Source organism: Gambusia affinis, linkage group LG04 (genome assembly GCF_019740435.1).
Source record: "Gambusia affinis linkage group LG04, SWU_Gaff_1.0, whole genome shotgun sequence".
NCBI lineage: Eukaryota > Metazoa > Chordata > Actinopteri > Cyprinodontiformes > Poeciliidae > Gambusia > Gambusia affinis.
The window spans coordinates 12,764,821-12,785,818 of NC_057871.1; the positions used below are offsets into that span (position 1 = coordinate 12,764,821).

At 38.9% G+C, this 20,998-nt stretch overlaps 1 protein-coding gene across 2 annotated transcripts in view; it reads left to right on the top strand.

The window, feature by feature from the left end:
- The first annotated feature begins 2,922 nt into the window (after positions 1–2,922).
- The window catches only part of si:ch211-214c7.4 (nucleolar protein dao-5), a 34,322-nt gene continuing 16,246 nt past the window's right edge, over positions 2,923–20,998 (top strand). The window contains exons 1-3 of one of the 2 annotated variants that reach the window (XM_044115408.1): positions 2,923–3,288; positions 13,803–14,426; positions 14,508–14,598. In XM_044115408.1, coding sequence (XP_043971343.1) covers positions 13,871–14,426; positions 14,508–14,598 — 647 coding nt within the window. In that variant the 5' untranslated portion in view covers positions 2,923–3,288; positions 13,803–13,870. The remainder of the gene's footprint in view (positions 3,289–13,802; positions 14,427–14,507; positions 14,599–20,998) is intronic. The other variant, XM_044115409.1, reaches the window with a different exon arrangement.

Here is a 20,998-nt window from a genome sequence, read left to right on the forward strand (position 1 = left end):
TTTCACCAAGATATCAGAGCTTGTTTTAAGTCAATAATTCTTAAGTTATTGAGAAAAAGCATTAGTTCCTTTGGCATATTTTCTTAATTTATAAAAATATATCTTTTCCAACACTTAATTTTACCACACATTTCAGTCTGTAAAGACTTAAAAACCACAGGCATTTCCTTCTATTTCACAATTATGTTGCATTTTGTGATCATGAGATCAGATGTAAATACTTGGAAGTTTGTAGTAAAGTGACAAAAAATGGAAAAGGTTTCCTAGACTGCTTGACTGAGATTGTGGGGAAACCATGACAGATAACTACTAGTTACCAGTCACTCCAATTTCCAGTCATCCCTTTCTTTTTCCGTTAAATGTCTTTGTTCTTCTTTCTCAGCATTTTAATGCAGAAAACAAGAGTTGATGTCTGAATCTTTTCACCCTGACCGTCTTTCCAGGGAGCTGCGTGTTTCCCCCTTGTCTCTGTTTTCTATTCTGTGCTTGTGTTTTCCTGCAGCTGCATGTTGAAGAATCAGCATTCACAGAAAAAGCATTTAGAGTTCGTCCATTCAAAGCCTGTACCATAGGAGAGAGAAAACTGTAGGAAACTTTGGGAACAGGAAATGAACAATGTAAACCTTACAGAGACTTTCCCATGGCTCAAGTTTCAACTATCGAAATTTCAGAAAACAGACACTCCTTTATTCAGCTCTTGCAGTTTAGTGTCTTGGTTTTTTTTGTTGTTGTTGTTTAAAGCATGAATTAAACACAATGGTGGAGTGGGGAAAAAAACCCAGCAGGGAGGAGTTAGTGTGGAGAATCACTGATTTATCAAAGTGCACAGAAGTTTTGGAAAAGTTCAGTCTTCAGAAAGATTTAAAAACAAGGCTGGTTGATTCAATTTTACTCCTGAAGACTCAACTGAAACATTAACTTTTACTAGAATCAGTGGTGACTGGTGAAATAGATTCTTGGCAGCTTGCCATCATTAACTTTATCACCATAGCAACGCAAAACTTTCCGGCAGCGGTTTCTTTGGCAGCGGTGGAATTTCGAGAACCCCAAAGACTTTAAATTTAGTGATCCTGATTGGTCAAAAGTTCTTCTTTTTCCCTAGCAACCACACACGATTGGCTATTTAGATTCTCTTCTGGGGCGAGAAATGTCAGTCTGTCAGGGGAAATGGACCTTACCAGAGGGGCCGCTTTTCATTGGCTGATGCTCATTCTACGTGGTCACGTGGGTGGCAGTCTCACAAACACGAGCTTTTCGTTAGCTAAGTACCGCATAATAGCAGTTCTGATACAACTTCTACACCTTGAAGCCTGTCTGCTACACAGTCTAACGTTAGCTAAACAGATCAATATGCAACGTGTACTGTATCTGACACACACTAAAGATTTTATTTTAGCAGAAAACGCTTTGGACTAAACTGTTACTCGTGTTAGCCACTCTAGCACAAAGTACAGCTGGTCAATCAACCATCGCTGTTCAGGGAAGCAGGGAAGCTGATTAATAATCCAGAAATAAATATCAAGCCTGGAAACCTGATATCGTGAACGGAGTGAATGTTATGTTTTTAACGTAATCTTTGCTCGTCTTGCGGGCGGCGGGTTGATACGGTAAACAAGTGTGCTTAAACTACAAAGAGAGACAGAAAAAGGTACGAATGGTTTTGAGTTGATCACCTGTTCGGGTTATTTTACCTTTGTTTACATTTGCTGTGGCTCATTACAGCCGCTGTAGTTTCTAAACGTTGGACCAATTACCCTGTTTGTTTGTGACTATACATCATTCATAACAAACATCAAAAAGAACAAATAGATTTCATAAAATTTTAACAAACAAATGGCTTCTTTACCGTAACGGAGCTCTTTGGTTCCTCTTATCAGTCTGTAGCTTCTCATATTGAGGTCATCAAACCAAATTTCAGATCTACCATAACTGACCGACTGACACCTGCTAACCTCAGGTTTGCAACCAGCTTGTGACTGAGAAGCCAGTAACCTCCTCCCAGATGATGACATGAACTTGGTATTTCCTCTGTCCATTTTAGTAGCCTATATATTGTGAAAATCCGGTAGAAATAATGCACTAATGGAGTCATGTTTACATAGAAACAATGCGCTACGAGGCTTTGCTTGTGAGACTTGCGGTCACGTGGGTCGGTTGTGGGCGGAGCTTGGTAAGGTCCATTCCTAGGATGGCTATTTTTTACTTTTACTTGAGTAAAAATATGCTGAAGTAGTGCTACCCTTTCTCTGAGTTGAGTAGTAACTAGTTACAGTAACTTTTTTGAAAAAAATTACTTTTAGGAGTATTTTTAAGACGTTGTACTTCTTACTTCTACTAGAGAAATTTCATTATGAAGTATTGCTACTAACTTCACAGAATGAAAAACAAACATGTTTTTGCAGTTTTTATAAGGTTTCATTTTTTTATTGAAAGACATGGAAAAAAATATTTTGCTAGATTTAGCTATTTTTTGTTACTTTTATGACTTATTGTCATTTTTACCAAATTTTCTACTTAACTTTATCTTTAGTTATGTAATTTTTAAATATTAAATGATTAATTTGATCACTTTCTCAGTACTTGAGACAACTTTTGACCAAATACTTTTTTACTCTTGCTTGAGTATTTTCTTGGTTGGCTACTTTTTACCTTTACTTGAGTAAAAATATGTTGAAATAGTGCTACTCTTTCTGAGTATAACTTTGGGTACTCTGCCCACCCCGGGCCTTGTTATGAAATAATCCGCCTCTGTTTCAGTGAACCACTAATATCCTTTTAGCATCCAGGCAGTGCATGGAGGCGCCCCTCTGAGTGGGCGGAGCTTCCTGCCTGGACTCTGACATGGAGCTCGAGTCTCATTTTGACGTCACCATTGTTTTGCATAACCACCACCGTTTGGCGGCCTTGATTGGACCGTTTACATGAATTTAACTCCATATCTCTGTGTGTGTGTGTGCGTGCGTGTGTGTTTTTTTCTCTAAATGTGCGGACCAAGCTTCTTCGTTGTTCTGCAGCTGGACTCTTCGTCACTGCCTTCGTCCTCCTTCTCCTCCTCCTCTTCCTGACCCCTCCCCACCCGGGTCCATCCTTCAAGAAGGAGAACCGCCTGTCGCCGTTGAAACGTGGAGGGAAGGGCACGCGGCGGGACGCTCGCATCAGGGCACGCGGCTCCATTGTTAATTTGGTGCCGGTTTGTGTCGACATTATTTGCTTCAGGGCTGGTTCCGATCCGGAGGAGCTGCTCTCATCTTCAAGTGGTGCTGAAGAACAACGTCGGCGGTCCAGAAGGTAAAATTTTCTTTAGTAACGCTTTGTCGTTTCTGTTGAGGGTGATTTAATTTAAGTCACGTCTCGGCACCTTGTCGTCTTTGTTTTCTCTGCTTGAAGAAAGTGTATACTGCGTTTGAAGAGGATGTTTTTGTTTTTGTGTTACGTTTGTTTGCGTTATTAGAGAAGCCGGCTTGTAGCCAGACGCCTTGGGTTCGGCTGGGCCGTGGTTAGAGTAGCTTTTCCTCCCCAAAAAGGACATTGGCGTCTGTCTCCGGCGGTAAAAGAGTCGTCTGGGTTTCCTTTGCTCTCAGTTTATTGACTAATCTCATGTGCTTCACCCTGCAGGCTCCCTTTGCGCATTATTGCTATTGTTCTGTCAAGGCTGGACCGTCCTCTTTGTTTTTTGTTTTTTTCCTGCTAAACCAGGGAGGGGAGGTTTGGTATTTTTTGTTTACAGAAACAAATGGTGTTATTAAAGCTCCACTTGAGCCCCCCTTTAAAAAAATAATAAACAACCGGCCTCCTGGGGCCACACTGAGGCCCCTTTTGGGGTCCCATTAGTGCAGTATGTGTCCCTCAACGACCTGCTTTTTTTAAAATTTAATTTCGTTTGTAATTGGGGATTAAATGCCCTATATTGAGTGCTTTAATGATAAATCCTTTTGGGAAAAGTGTACCTTCCCTCATAACTCCCTGCTAAGATTGAATCTGTTTTTCATATTTGCATCCTTGTTGACTGTTCAGGGCAGAGTGAAATGGGCAGTCTATCGGGAGTACAAATCTCGGTGATGGAGAGATGCTGGTTTGGCTCGCTGCCTGCATTACATAATCAGAGTGTTGTGGACATGGCTGGGTGTGGTTGGCAGTGTTTAGATGTGACGAGCTGCACTTCTCCGGCTTTAGATGGACGAGTGTTTGACAGGAGAAACCCTCTGCCGGGCGTGGGATGTCTTCTCTCTTCACCTAAAACTTTACTCGCCTCCCCCAGGGTGTGAATTGCATCCTCTTTGTGATTATTCTGATTGCTTGACCAATTTTCAAAGATTACTCTGATTTCAAATTAATTTATCACCACATTCCTAAAATGATGACCCAAGTCTCTTTTTCTTTTTTGTCAAAACTAGTTCTCCCCCCTTGGAAGGTGATGATATATTGATCTAAAACTTTTGGGTCCATAAAAGACAGGTTTGTATTTCTGGATGTGAAATTGGTGTCAAACTTTTGTGCAGCAAAAAAACTTTGTTCGTGCTGCTATAATTTTAAAAGATATTGTCTTCAAAAGTCAACCATCTTCCAATCTTACTATCATTTACAAAATGATACTAAATTTGATTTGTGCTGTTAAAGATTTTAAAAAAGTGCCTAGAGATCAACCTGCCCTTCCCACACCACATTAACAAACTCAAACTAAATGGATACAAATTAATTGTGCTGCTTCGTAAAGCTAAAATTTAAACTCTTTGTAGCACACAGTTAACAGTTGACACAGTTAGTTTTCTTAGAGCTTTGACCACTGGAAATATTTATTAATATCTTTTAAAGTGAAATGGCTGCACAGATTTTAATTGGAACGTGGATGAGGCAACCTCACTCAGGTGTTAAACTGTCTTTAAGTCTGAATAAATAACTTGTATTGACTTTTTAAAGTAATGTTTAAATTCTAACTTTCTGTAACGGACTTTAGTCGTAATATTTAACGAGGAGCAGGCTCTGTTTTTTGTTTGGCGTGTTCAGCTGTATGTTTTACTTACTCTGTTTCCGTTTCCTTCTCTCCTTTTCCTGATGTCACAGCAGCGCAGGAGCTAAGGAAACATTTTTCTTTTATTCAGAAAATTTGCTGAACTTTACGGTTCTCACTGATTTAGTTTACTGTAGGAAAATGAAAAGTAAATGGTGATAACTCAGTCATTTTGCTCTGACTCTCTAATGTAGTACTTTTTGAAATTAAGGAATAAATATAAGTTATGTATCTCTGATTGAAAGTTTGTGTTCATTTTAGGGGTTCTACTGGTCTTTAGCAATCGATTAAATAATTGGCACATTCTGTAGATTTTTAGCAAAAACATTTTGTTACGTAAAATGGTGTCTGTTTACACCATTACGCTATTAAAGTATTATTCAATTACTGAATTAGTTGACAAAGTATTTAACGCAGTAATGTACATTCCCTTTAGAATACAAATCTTCCTCGACTTGAATTTCAAAGGTTGGTAACATTTACAATTCCATCCTGTGTGGACCAATGGCTTGAAAGCTAAAATGATAAAACATAGCAAATTAATTTTACTCGTTTCAACCGTCCTCTTATCTCCTGAAAGCCTCTTCCAGCCTGAATGAACAGCAAACATGTAGAAAAGATGGGTTTCCTTTTAAACGACTCATAAAGGTGCTAACTTTGGGCTTCCTCCCTCAGTAATGGCTTCAGCACCCAAGACAGGGTTTCACCCAAGCTATTATAAGCCTGGCGGGCCACCAGGCTTTACTTGTGCCCTCACCAGGCTAAGCATTGTTTATTCATTTAAGTTTTATTTGTATTTTTTTAATGTTTGCATTTTTTAAGACTTTGTAGTTGGTGTTAAGATATTCATCTTCCAATCTTTTAATAACGCATAATTACCAAGTGATATTTTGAAATTTTCTGTCACCTTTAAAAAAGATTTTTTAATACAAAAACATGGTGGACCGCTGGATGAATGACTGCCTGAACACCCAACCACCAGGCTCAGCAAGTTTTCTGGGGGAAACTTGTAACAGTGTTAGTGCAGTGTTAAAACTTATTGTTTGATTAAGATTGGACAAATTCGATTTTTGAGTTTCTTTCTGGCCGGTTGCTGTTTGTAGTTTATCAAGTTGGGATTGGCTAAATGTTATAACATTGAGTATAAAAGCTGCCGCTACATTTATGCAAAGCTCAAGTTTCCTACTTTTGCCCATTAGTATTTTTTCCTTCTGCATTTGAAGTGTTGCATACTTCTAGGTTAAACTGCAGGAGTTCACCATGAAAGTACCAGATCGCTGGTTAGTTAAGGTACATTTAACACTGACGTCCTCATTGTTTGCATACTGGAGAACTTTGTATTATCGAACACACAATGTGCTGATTCTAATCTACCGCCATGAAAACACCAGGGAGGGGAATTCTTCTTAACTGCTTCTTGCTTTTGATATGTTATGCTTCATTTTGAAAGACCAGCATAATGTTTCTCTCTCTGGTTACTTTCATTTCAGTCCATTTTCAATTTTAGAATACGGTTTCAAAAAAATCGAACCTGGATTGGAGAAAGAATCACAGTTATGTTTTGTATGTTAGATGCTGGAAATGAAAATCTCAATTTCTTGGAGCCCTTAATTTGGATTATTTTGGTAATTGATTAAAAAAATTGTCACATTCTGCAGACTTTTCATTTAACCACCTAAGATTTCTTTTACTTGAGTTAGAAACAAGAGATGCAAATAAGCAAATTAAAATGTTTAAAATGAGAAAATGTTTTTATTTCCTGGAACGAATGAATTATTTTTGTATACTCCTGATCAATTGTAGGAAAAGATGTATCTACAGCTAAAAAAATACTGTCTACTAATTGGTTTTCTTTATAATAATTGTATATCAAGAGGTTTTTTTAAATTGTTTTTCACAGAATTTGAACCAGGTGACGCTAAAGTTGCCATTTGAAGAGATGTGGGTGGAACATATTTATAGACAAAGCAGATCTTTCACCTTGAAACCAAATGTGCACCTTGTTTGTACAGTTTTGGTTTTATTGCCGTCCTGGGTGTGGTGTTCTTTCGGCAAATGGTAACTTTTAGAGTATGAATACTCCAATTAACGGTTAAACAATTACTAAATTAGTTACCGATTATTTTGATGGTCGATCAATCATTTCCTTAACCTCAATTCCACTTTTTACTTCTGAATCACTCTTCTTCTCGCACAGCAGAAAGGATTTGCATGGGTTTGGATGTTTGCTCTGCCTGTTCCAGAACCCAACCTGTGGAAACTGAAAGCAAACTCTCTCCTGGCTCTCTGAATCATTTTAGAGCGCATTGAAGAATGAAATCATTAACTCTGAAAGTTTTTTTTTTTTTTCTTTTTTTTTTTCAGTTGTGGGGTGAAGGAATGATGCCCTGCTGCAGCTCTCATCACTGTGGTTTACAGACTGGTACTTTCCTGCCTCTTAGGATAAAGTGGTAGCTGCTAGCGCTGCAGTTTCAGGAACCCAGTTTGAGACTGAAACTGGGACCAGTGCTCTGTAATTATTTAACGGGTAATTTGGCCCTCTAAAAGCCTGTCTGTTTACTTTCAGTTCTCTGGCAGCTCATCGTTCTGAATAAATTTTGCTGCTTTTTGCGCAAAAGTGTAACGTATTGGGGTGTGGCAGCGACTGCAGCCGCTGCCTGTCTGGCCTCGGCTCACCCTGCCCGCTCACTGGGACGGTAACGGATCCGGCCCAGAGGATATCCAGTGTTTTATTGACAAACTGTCGGCTTGTTTATCGCGAAGCGGCCAATTCACAGGAGAGCAATCGGTCTTGGATCCAGTTTTATTAAAACATGTTTGCTGTCCCAGGATTTGTTTTTTTTCTCTTTTATTTTTTGTGCCAGCTGCTCCTCCTTTCTTTTTTTGCACCAGTTAATCCAGTCGCCACCCACCCCCACACCTCCCAGCACCGTGCCCGAGGCTGGATCTTTGATGCAAAGCCAGACAATAGAGATGCTGGTCTACCATTCTCTCATGACTTCATTAATATCAAATATTTACATACTAACGATGAGAATAGATGGACTTATTCTGAGATGTTATTAAAAATAAAATAATTTGTGCTCGGTGTTTAACTTGGCTGTGCTCAGCCTGTGATGTTGCCAACGTTGGGTGTTTGTTTGCCGGGTTTAGGACAGATTGTAACCCAGTTCTCTGTAGCGTTTTGAGGCCGTCGCTCTGCCAGTAGCCGGGGTTACCTGGCGTTTTGACAGCCACTCCCTTTAAGGCATGCTGACTTCGTCTGTTCAGCTCATAGCTTCACTCAGCCACCGGCTTTAGAGCGGCTTTAACGAGACGCTAACATTCACTTAACACACCGTCGTGTGTAGATATGATTAAGTAAAGCCTCTCTAACAGTTTGCTCATCTTACTGTGGCACAAGTGAGACAAGGGCAGAACTTTCCAGATTGTAATGACCGGAGCAGTTTGGTTTTTTATTCTCCAATCCACCTTTTAGATATTATCATGCTACAGTAAGTCTGTTTATAGTTGAATCTTATAACAAGTACACTGGATGAGATGGCTTGAAAATAAAATGAGATATTTTTTTTTAATACCAGTTAAGATTTTTCTTTTTCTCCCCCTTCATCGTTTTATGTACTTTACAAAAATGGAATATAAAAACACAATCTTCAACTATTTTTGGTTACATTTTTGGTGTAAATATATTGAAAACACTAACTGAGAATATTCTCTGTAAGAAGTAGGATCTTGTTTTAAGTCAATAATTGCTTAATATTTAAGAAAAAAAATACTTTTTGTGTGAATTCATCTGCCATATTCAAAGCTAAAATGTATTAATCCAATCAATCAGATTTTATTTTTTATTTTTTGGGGTGGGGGGAATTTTGTTTTTTATTTTAGACCGTTAAAATGTCTTCCACCAGTAAGTGTTCTTTACAAAAGTGATGTTTATTGGATAAGAGAGTGAGAACTTGAAATTAGTCTTGCAACAACAATGTTATCATTTATCGCAACAAATATTGGGACAACTTATCACCCAGCTGAATTTATTGTGCCTGGTCTGTGATGACTTATTCGTCCGAACTTGGATTAAGTTTCTTATCTTTTGTTTTCATCCATCCATCCATGTGTGTGTGTGTGTGAGAGAGAGAGAGAAGCCCTCATACTGACAACAGAAACGTCACTTCCTTATATGGTCAGTCTGAGCAGCAGGAATCAACACACAGCTTCTGATTTGTAGGAGTCGACTGAAGTTACTTGAGCCAGCATCAGTTTGCTTTAAAAGTCTTTAATAAAAGTTGCCTGTGAGAATCTAAAAAGGACATAAGAAAGCAGTTTTTTTTGCATCCTGTGTTGCTGAATTTTCTCCACAGGAAGCGGGGAAAACCCCTTCCTTTCCCTTTTGGTCCCCCCACCTGCTTCCCGTCAACTCTTTGACCATTTCAAACACTTTCACTGGGATTTACAGTTGGGTTGAATTTACATCAGCAGGAAGTGGTTGTTTTTTTTTTTTTTTACTTTCTGAGCTTGTAAAGAGGGAATGTGTGGTTCTGTAAGAATGTAAAGCTCAGTCATGAGTGGCGGTCGAATTAGGAGCATGAAGGAAGTGGATTCCACGTCTTCATGGCAGCCATTGATCGTCCAGTCACTCCTCGACATGCTGCTTCTCATCCATTAACGCGTCACTCACTCATGTGTAGGTCCGTCTGACCTCTCTGAGATTTAATTTGCTGCACGCATGCATGAGCCAGATGTCTCTGCCTGAGGATTCCTCATGAGAGCTGGAATGTAGGCGGGTCAGACGTGCGTTTATTGATGCTGAACACGTTCACTTCCTTCAGTCGCTGCAATGGCTTCAGTCCTCAAATAAAAGCATCTGCCACTAATTGGAACCAGTTGATTTTGGATGGCAGATGCGTGCCAGTCATGACTGCGTCTGAGTGCAAGTAGTTTCAGTTTGGGAAACTTTTACTGGCCATTAAGCTGTCAGGCTATACGGGCTTTTCAGGACACCACCCAGCTGGGCTGGTATGTAGACTGGACGTGGCTTTTGGAAAATAACTTGATTTTTGAGTTTATTCCAGATTTCCTAAGCGTAGCAAAATAAAATGCCAAAAACATTTGAAAGCTGAAGCAGTAATTGCCTCTTAGTTGGATTTTAATAATCTCAAAGGGGATCTATTATGCAAAATTTGGTTTTTGAAATTTCTTTCCAATTGGGTCTCAACTGCTTTTAAAGATAGCCCAACGCTTGCATAAAAAAACAACCACCAGGCCGTTTTTTTTGGGCAATAAATTCATGTTGAGCCGTTCTAGAAACCTACCGTCCGTTACCTAGCAACCAGCATGTTTGCTCCGTTGGTTTTACCGCTGTGCACAATGGCTGCTGGAAAAGACACGTTTTGTTGTGGACTTGCCATCCAGAAACCATTCTGCATTTTTGTTGTTTTGTGCAGGAGGCTCCACTTTTGCTTTTCAAAGATGTAAGGTTGTAATTTTGCACATCTGCTTGCAGCCGTTTTCACGGAGTATTAATGTCGAGTTGAGAAAGCGTGGCCAGCATCAGCTTATTTGGATTTAAAGTGACAAGAGGCCCTGAAATGCCTCATTCTGGAAGGAGCTGAAAATGGTCAGAACTGAGCAGACTAAAATATCATCCAAGAAAATTGTTGACATGTTTTGTGATCCATCCTAACCTGTTCAAGGAAGCATAGTAGATCATCTTTAAGCTTCAGCGCCCCAGAATATTGAGTCAGATGTGACCCCAGTCTGGTTGAAGTGATAGCTTGTGATTATTGGTTCCGCTCTCTGGTAAACAGATTTCTGCTCTCAGCTCGATTTTTTTGAGTTGAACTAAGAGCAGAATTTTATTTTAAGAAATAATTCAGCTGTAACCCACTTTTTTCATAATTTATCACTACAGGCTGAAAGAGCAGAAAGTTTAATTGGTGATCCGTGGAGCACATCTTCCATGATTTTCATTCCTGGGTTTGTTCTGTATCTCCTGTCATTTTTGTCCAACGGGAGCCATGATGTCACTCACGTGTTTACAAATTACAGTTTGCTTGCAAAAAAAAAGTGCAACGTGAAAGAAAACCGCACCAGATGTTTTGCTTTTGATCTGGACCAAATAAGCATACGAAAAGACTTCCCTGGTTTGATTAAACCCCAAGTTTGACCAGTGTGAATCCTTATTTCTCATCCATCCGGGGTTTATTCACATAAAGACAATTTAGAGAGAAATTCAGGTAAAAAAAAATCCTCTTTGTTTAGTCCAGATAAATTTGAACCCTGTTTACACATTTACCAAAGCAGTAGAACGAAGCAGCTGAGCTTTAAATTAAAACCCTCACTTTTAGACGACTCCTCAGCTTTATCACTGATTACATTTGGCACAGCCTTTACAGGCCCATTGTGCATTCCTCTGCTGTTTTGATGCAACATTCATCTGATGTAGGTCCACAGATGAAACTAATCTGACTTCAGTTTCAACAAACCCCTCTTCCTCCTCCTCCTCCTCCACCTATCCGTCTGCTCGGTGCTTTCCTAACTCCTCCTGTGGCTGCAACACGGCGTAATCTCTGCCTACGATAAATGCAGCATTAAAACTGACCCATTTTATCAAACGCACGCAATCCAGCACCTTAACATGCAGAGGAAGGGCAGATGCAACTAAACTGCAGATTGCTATAAGATTTAAAGACAATAAATCTATTAACGTTGGAGTGTGACAGATTTTGTCAACTTTATATTTATTCAATATAAGCAGGCTGTTATTTCTAGTCTTTGACTGTTTTTAGATAGATTTTTGATAAAGATGTCAATTGCATTTGCATTTAGATGTTTGGGTAAAAGGTAGGGGAAATGCTTTTGCTTTGCCTCCTGTACTTATTCAGTTTTCAGTTTGTTTTTAATGCCTAATGGGGCTGAAGAGATTGATGCTATTGAAATATTTGTCCACTAAGTTAGTGATGAATTCATCTGTAACTGGAGATTCAAACAAGACAGTTTTCTGAAAAAAAGAGAACAGTTATTACACAAAAACTGTACATTTGTACACATATGTGCAGTTTTTATTAAATCCAAAATGTAAACATTTTGGATTTAACTCAAATGGCCAATTTTGTCACCAGGTTTAAATTCTAACTTTTATTCTGCGTTTACTTATGCATTTCTAACGCTGTATGAAATAAGCTGAAGCACTTAAAAGAATAATGTGCACAATGTGTGATTCTTAATCCAAATAATTGATTTGTAAAATAATTTAGTTGCTGCCCTAAGGTCTAAATTAAAAAGGTGTTACCAAGGTGTAATCTGATGAGATAAAAGTTGATTGTTTTTCCCTTATGTAATTAAACAATCAGTTTATTCCTGTGAAGGGACATTTGATGAATTACTCCCCTTTGTTGGCTTTTCTTGTGGTGATTGCATGAGGAATGCGAGTTGGCCCAGAGTCTCTACAGGATGATCTTTTATCACAACCACTCCAGACATTTGCTGCTACAGCAGAACAAGAATTGCTGCAAAGAGTTTCTGTAGAACTGGTCAGGTTTGAACTGAACCGTCCTAACGAGTTGGCCCGAGTTGGTCCAGGTCTGGGAACAAAGGGTGCTGTTTTACACTGGACTGCTGGCTTCTGAAATGCCCAAAATGGAACCGTAACTTATTAGCTATTTTAAGTTGTTTTTGTTTTTTTTCCCAATAAGTACAAAATACGCACAGACCTGTTCAGTAAATTAGAATATAACTCAAAATCCGTTTATTTCAGGAACATTATTGCAAACCGAAACACAAAGACGGATGTTTGCAACACTTGGTTTCTGATAATTATGATCAGTGGGCTGCGCAGTGGAGCAGTTGGTAGAGCTGTGGCCTTGCAACAAGAAGGTCGTGGGTCGTTATTTTCCTCATCAGCTGGAGGACCGGCAACATTAAATTTATTTAGTTCTTTAATCCTGGTTTCTTTTCCGTCTTCCTCTGTTTCTCTTTCTATATGCAATTTTAAAGGTTAGCATGTAGACACAGTTGCTTCAGAGTACAAATGGTTGACTAATTTGTTGAGGAAACAAAAAGGTTTTTTCCAAGGTCAAAATTAACTTTACTTGAATAAACTGTTATGAAATGTATTTTGTGATTCTGCTCTCATAAATTCTTCACTACAGTTGTTGTAGTAAATAATCCCTTAATATTGATTTAAAAAGTCCGACTTCCACTGGAGGATTTCACTTTTGAGAAAATATCTTTTTAGAATTGAAATCTGCCGGGGGAATTTGTATGTTACCATCAATACTAAGCAATTATATACTGAAACTCTTATGTTGTGTTGAAAAGTTACTTGTAAGTTAGTTTTGACTTATTTCAAGATACCTGTACTTCAAAGTAGACCAAAAATACATCGTATTTACTTTTTGCATTGCGGACAATTAATGCACATTTCCCTGAAGTTCTGCCTCTTTGCTTTCAGCACACAATCCAGTTTTTTTCCTCTTTTAGTTTCCAGATGCCTCCAGATGTTTCTAGGGTTAGGAATGTATGTTTATTAGGAGTTGTTGTTCATTATCGTCTTATGATTACATGTTGGAGTGTCACAGAGGGCAAGCTGTTTCAGTTATTTGCTGCCAACTTGTTCCCTTCCGGCTTTGCTTTCTTTCTCCCATACTCTGAGAACCTTTGATCATATTTGGTCTTTCCTTTACATTTTTTTTAGGCTGTTTGTTGCATAAATTCCTTCCAAGTTCAGAGCAGTACTTTGTGGAGTATTGTTGTATTTTGGATAGCATTAAGATTATTTCCTTTCCTCTCTCTGCAGGGCACTAAAGAGTTGCAGGAACTGGCCGGTGTGACGCTCCACACTGAACATACCAACCTACGAAGGGGATGAAGCCGGATGGAGCTACTATGGAGTCCCCAGAGCTCGGCGAAGCTGCTGTCGTGGTGGAGCGCTCATCTCAGGAAAACATAAACGACGAAGCCCAAATTCATCCGGAAGCAGCAGCACCTGCAGAGACTCAAAAGGCCAATGGGAAGCCTTTAGCAGTGGATCCCAAAGTCAAACCAAAAGCAGCTGGAAGTAAAATCCAACCAACATCCTGTGCTGGCGCTGCTGGGTCCAGCTCACGGCTGGGAACTGCTTCACACCGCACAGAGAGGGATATTAAATCTTCCTCTGCAGGGAGGAAAGCAGCAGCAGCAGGAGGAGTTGCAGCATCAAAACCCTCTGCTGCAGGGGCTGTGCCTAAAAGACCAGTAGGTGTGCCAGCAATTTCATTCACAGCTAAAAACCAGTCGAGAGCTCTTGACAGGAAGCCAGTCGGACCCGTCAAGACTGCTGATGCAACAGTAACCAATGGTACCAAACTGAGAGTGGCACCCAATGGCATTAATAGGAAACCAGCAGCTGAGGCTGCTAATGGAGCTAGACCAAAAACCACAGGCAAGTGTTCTCAATAAAATAAAATCAAAGGTTTGTGATATGATCATTGTTTCATTGGCTTTTTTGTTTGTGTGTGTGTAGCTGCTACTAATAGACCGGTTGCTTCAGCTGCTCCAAAAACAAGCGCATCAACCGCAACGAAACCTGCCGATCCAGCCTCGTCGAGAACAAGGTACGGGTCATATTTTCCACTAGGCAGATGGACGAGTTCATATTGTTTAAAGTCGAGGTCAAGATGATAAAAGTTGAATCGAATAGTGAATGTAGGAGAAATCGCTTCACAGCAACTGAGAGGCTTTATTTCCCCTTTTCAGCCAGACAGAAGTTTTTTCTACAGAGTAAAAAAGGGACAAAACATTTTTCTGGAGTTTCCAGCTGCAGATAGCCTGGCCGTCGTCTTCCTGTTAAACTCTGCTTGATTCTAATCTCACTTCCAGCACAGTGAATGGGCTTTCTCCCATTGAATTGAATGTCAGCAAGACCAGGTGGCAAACAGAAGACGTCCTGAGCGACGACGTCGATTCTCTGCGCTGTTTTAGAATCATAGTGTGCCTGTCGTTTTACGCATGGCAGAGGAGGAAGTGAACGAAGCTGTTGAGTCCGTGTTTGCCAATCTTCCAAATATTGACTCGACTTCAACAGCCATCTAGTTCGGCTCATTATTTCTCTCTTTGCAGAAAGACGGTTCTTCACAGCGCAGACTGTTTCTGATAAACTTTATACCATTGGTCTGGCCCAGCCAAATAGCCAAAAGTTTGCAATTGAGAAACAGTTTCTTCCTGGAGTTGTGGACTCTGAAGCTTTAAATTTTACCCAATTGCTGAGACCCTGTATGCAAAGGAGCAGAGCGCTGAACTTCTGCTGCTGTGGTCTGAAAAGTTGCACAAACTAGAGTCTGACTGTTTTTCCTCAAACTCTTGTGGTTACTGATGGGTATATTATAATCTTGGACAGCTGCTGCGTCTATGGGAGTCAAATTGACCACAATTGCACACATTGGAACTTTATCAACTAAACTTATCGTAAACGGATCACCTTTGATTCACCCACCTGCTGCTCAAGGTGTAGCCGGCTGCTCTGGTGGCTCTGGGTAGCAGCTAAGACGGTAGGAAAAGATTCTCAAATCCCCAGAACGTTTCTTAAACTTTGTCCAGATTTGAGTTGTATAAAAATAAAAAGTAATTTACCAAAGTTGCACTGCAAACTCTGACGAAGGCTGTCGAAACAAAACAAGGCCTGGTGTCTGGCTCTTTTTCATCCATCCAACTAATCAGCACCAAGCTTTTGACATGTTGTCTCTGTTTTTATAACGCTGACTACGAACTCGCCTAGATTTCCATCTTCTTGAATAAATCAGTTTTGTTGCGTGATTGCGACTTGTTGACGTGAAAGAAGCAAAAGAATCAGCTAGTAGGTTCAACCCGTAGAGCTCAAACGCCTAAATGCTTCATTAACACTTTGTGAATTTGTCTGAAGAACAGGTTTTTAAGTCTTCCTTGGACATTTTTAGTGTCCAGACTTTATGAATGCTTCGTCTTTATGCGATGGAAAAAAGACCTGTGATGGACATCTGCTGGAGTCTTGATGAATCGGATTCTCTTCAGCTACATGAGTCGCATCAGCAGAAATGACCTGAGACAGAGAGCCTTAACACAGCATGTGAAACCGAAGAACCAGTACTTTGTCCCTGATGACCCCCCTGGCAGAACCAGACCAACCTCCCCGGGGCAGAGAGCTGTTGACTTGGATCATAAAACCCCTCATAGTGGGCCAATACTCAGGGACTTCTTTATGAATTCTGTTGGGTTTTGTTTTTTTTTTTATATCCATTTTACACAGGAAGTTGTTTTTAGAAGTGACTGGAAAATTTAACAATTTTGTTTGCTGCATGTTTTCCTTAATTAGTTTTTTTTTGTTGTTGTCTTGTAGATGTAATTTCTATTACATTAAAGCGTCGGTTTTCCACAGAATGTAATGTTCTGTGGAAAAACGTGATTAAATCCTGCCGTCTTCCCAGCACAGGGTCACTTGATTCCCATTTTCCTTCAAGCCATTGCTTTCTTTTAAAAATGCTCATTATGTTCCCCTCAACAACACATTCTAGATCTGTATCATGGAAAGTAGATGACTGTGGCGAGGAACGGTAACTGTATTTGGACAAGAGAAGTTAAAAGACAAGATTATGAAATATTTCAGCTGATACCTTTTTTTTTTTTGAGGATGGTTTTTCTGGTTTTTATATTTATGATGCTTGCTGCCAATCGTTTTCCAGTTGTGATATGAATAAGATTGAACAGATCAGAACCATTTGGTCACTCAGATTCCCTCGGTAATCCTTACTATTGATGTCATGAATTTCTTTCTTGATATCGGACAGAAATGTGAACTTATTGCACGGGTTTCTGTTTCATCTCTCTTTGTCGGAGAAAAAACTTGAAGTTAGTTGGATTCTGAAATATGAAGAGAGGCATATGCAAGGTTTTTGGTGGAGTGGGGGAAACTTTACTTCATCTGTGTTTGAAAGCTTGAATATTTTCAAATGTGCATTGGAAATTACAAAATGTCAAGTAAAGTGTTGCAGAATTAAACTACATTTACCAAGTAGCGTGAAACTGCTGATAATACCTGGCTTTTTTTTGTTTGTTTTTTTTTTTTCAGCTACTATAGCTTGTAGTTTTTTGGGTTTTTTTTGTTTTTTGTTATGTTGCTCAGGAGCGCAGATAAAACAAGAACCTGCTGGGGAGGGTATCGAATGCCACTTCTAAAAAATATGATCTATTTCTTAACAATTTTTCAATTTTAAAATATTTTCTTTCCGTTTCTTTTTTTGCAAACTTTATGGTCCCAGTTTAGTTCCATATTTAACCTGCTGTGCCAGATGGTTCATATTTAACCAGTGGAGTTTGTGCTTTTGGATGGAGAGGATTCCAGGAACAAAGAACTTTAGAAAAGATAATATTTTCATCCAATCATGCATCAGTCAGCTGAATATTTCATGGCTTTGTTTTTACTTTGCCCTGGATCAGTCATGCCTTAGATTGGGTTGATACGACAAACCAATCTACTCTCCAATCTGCCTTGCAGGGCAGGGCTGCTTTAACTGGGAAATTCATTTGAAGGAGGACAAAAACTAAAATCCTACTTCAGATTTAATAAGTGAAGAACAGGACGGATGGATCCTGATTTCTTCCTTCAATCCAATTTAAGACCCTGAACTCTAATGTAAACTGCATAATGTATTGGAATTACAGAAGTTATTAAATGTTTGTTGTTATAAGTGTTTACACTAATAAAGTTCAGCTTCAACATTAGGACTGAAGCAATCGGTTATCGAAATCGTCAACTAGTTCAGTAGTTTATTAATTGTTAACCAGAATATACACTAAAGAACAAGTCAGAGCATACATTTAGTATTTAAGATGAAAAATATCCTTTGTACATATTTTACCCAGAACTTCTCTAATGTCAGTTGTAGCTTCACCTGTTTAAAAGTCTGCAAAATAAATAAATCTCCAATTAAGTAGCTTTTCAACATGTTAGCCCTCACAGTATTATGTGAAGCAGAAAAGATATTAAGTTTTATATCATGATTTTATTTTTTGTTTTTATCTGCAGATGCATCTTTTGCTACAAATTACCAAACGTTCACTACAGGGATGCTATAATTGCATTTCAGACGTAAAAATATTTCCTATTTAAAAGAGAAATTTATTTATTAGCATTTTTTATTAATTGAACTTTATCAAAAATACATAGTACAGTCCCACACTTAACATAGCACAAGCTAATGCATGCTAAACTGGAGTAAATAAAACTAGAAAAAGATTATACAAATTAACACCAACAGAAACTTTACACACATAAAATAATAATTAATTACAGCATTCCAGTAAATCCATGCAGTTAAATTCATTTATTTGCTTTTTTTAATGCATGCATATAAAAGTATTAAAACGACTGCCAATTTTTTCTATCCTTTTAATCGTCAATAATAAACTACAATAATTAGCTGCAGCCCTAATCATTAGTTGTTGTTTTTTTTTTAATGAACAGTGTAAATTCAACTAAACCACAGCAGTATATTTTGGATTTTTCCTCTATTTTACATTTTCTCTGAAAATGTAGTTTCTCCCTGTGAGAGGTCCTGTGTGCTCTGTGATGGTTGCAGAACCAACCCTGAGTGCCTGGCGGCTGCTAGGCTGCAGAGCTTCGTCTGAACTCTCCACTTTCGGTCTTTATGGAGGAGATGACAGATCACCCACACAAGCGTCAAGAATGTGTGCTGCTCTCAGGACAGAGTAAATCTGCTGGTTTTGGACGGTTTACAAGCAAAACAAGGCTCTGCGTTACACTTGAATATCTAGCGTGCACTGAGGCATGAGAAAACAATATATTTGCAAAACAAAAAATATATTTTATGCATTTAATTTATGAGGCGGTTAATAGTTTGGAAAACTAATTAACTGGTTTATTTCTTTCCAGTATGTAAAGAACCATAGCAGTCACAGATGAATGGTTTTTAGCTTTTAAAATACTCCTTGTGCGTTTAATAATTGGCAACCAAATTGATGTAGTTGCTTTGTTTTGAGAGCAGTAGAAGTGTCCTATCATCTCTTGTAAACACACTCAGCCTGACAAATCATACAATTTTTTTGTCAACAGTGTTGGTCATTCAGGACCTGCTGTTCATCATTAAAGTTTCATGGATGACTGTGAGGCTGATCATGTTCCTTTTAGTGGTGGTTTGTAATGATTTGAACCTTCTGCTGGCAGGAAATGTAATCTATACTCAAACACAAGCGCCAGTCAACACCTGCAGGGTGACTGGCGCTTGTGTTGACCTTTATTCAAATGAAAGGTTATAAAATAGCAAAGTAAATTAACGCTTTAGAATTTATCCAGAAAGAAGATAGTTTAGGGGAAGCAAAGTATGCCAAATGTTTTCAAAGTTAGCTAAGGTGCTAAATGCAAAGATTAGCTCTGCTATTAGCAGAAGTGTGCCCAACACTGTTTTTGTGTGAAGTAGCCTAGCTTAATTCAGTAAAAACCTGTTAATGTTGCACTTTCTGTTGAAAGTTGGAAGGACTTTGAATCTGTTTCAAAGTGTAACCCAGAGTTGAGGCCACATTTCGAAAATACTACAAAATGGACACACCAGCACAGATGCGTTTGGCTAACCACGACTAAATGCCATCTTAAAATGGTCAATATCAAGTACAACAGAGATGATCTTCTTTTATTCCCCATGTGTTTGCCTTTATTTTGATCCCAAACATCCAGTGTGCTTTATTGAACGTGGCGAGTCGGGAGCACACTAACATTTTTACTTTAGGTAATGACTGCAGTATTTGGCAGAGTGTTTCTTACGGCTCTTTGAATGCTGAGATCAGTTAAATAAGAAGACTGGGCCAGACCAGTTAAAAGTTTTAAAAGTCCATTTTAATTAGTAAACTGATGAGATTGGAGTGTGTTTGTGTTTTTTAGTGCCACCTAAACTGAGCTGCAGGAATCTGGACAGTTTGGAGTTGATGGAGAGAAGAGTGATCCAGACAAACATGCAGCTGAAGCACATAAATCACTTTTCTTTTTTTTTCTTTACACTAAGACCTTTGATGGGTATATATGACTTCACTTTCACAAGAACACATTGAAACTGGTCCAAACGATAAGTAGTACTCCTGCTACAGAAAGCATACATAAAATTTTCAAAAACCTATAATGGCTTTGGTGCATCTTTCTCTGACAGAGCAGCTCACACAGATGGTGTCTTAAATTTGGAGTGATCTTCTTGCAATTGGTGGGCAAATTTACTAAAAGCAGCTTTATTTAGGGCTGGAAATGCACTAAACTGCCATCCTGGAGAGATTAAGTTCAGAGTAAATGCATTTTTGTTTGGGTAAAATTTGAGGAAGGCATCACTACTTACAGTGAGTAATGCCACCTTTACCTTTTTATTGTGTTTATATTTATTTACATCCTCTTCATATCACAGAAAATCAAATGTGACAGACATCAATGGTTCCACTTTCTTTAAAGCTCTTTCTTATTGAGTTTGTTTTATTGTCTCTATTTCCTTGGCTGCAGGCCGAGGTCAGCTCCGTGTCAGACTGGCTTCGAGCGGTTTTGGCCAAACTAAAGTCCGGTTCTACGGTCTAATGGGAGCCAATTAGAAAATTCTGCCGCTCTGACTTCATGTCTGTACAGTGGTTGTCTGATCTTGGAGGAACAAATGGTCATTGTAATGGCTGATTGTAATGTGGGAGCGGCATCTCTTTGCAGGCATGCTGGCCCGCTAAAAATCAGTCTTGTCCCAGATTATTCCTGCTGCAACTTCCACATCAGCGGACAAAGTCAAAGGAAACGTAATGCAGATTATTGTCGCTGATTTGATAACTCAATTTCTAAAGCAAACCTGGTGCACTTGGTTGGAAAATGATGCCATGAATATTACTTTCAGGCATATGACTTCCTGATGATAAATGGGAGAAGATTTAAAGTTGGGTGAAGTTTTCTGGAAACCTTTTCTTTATCATCTTCTAATTCAAAAAGAGGGCAACCTACATTTGCTAGAC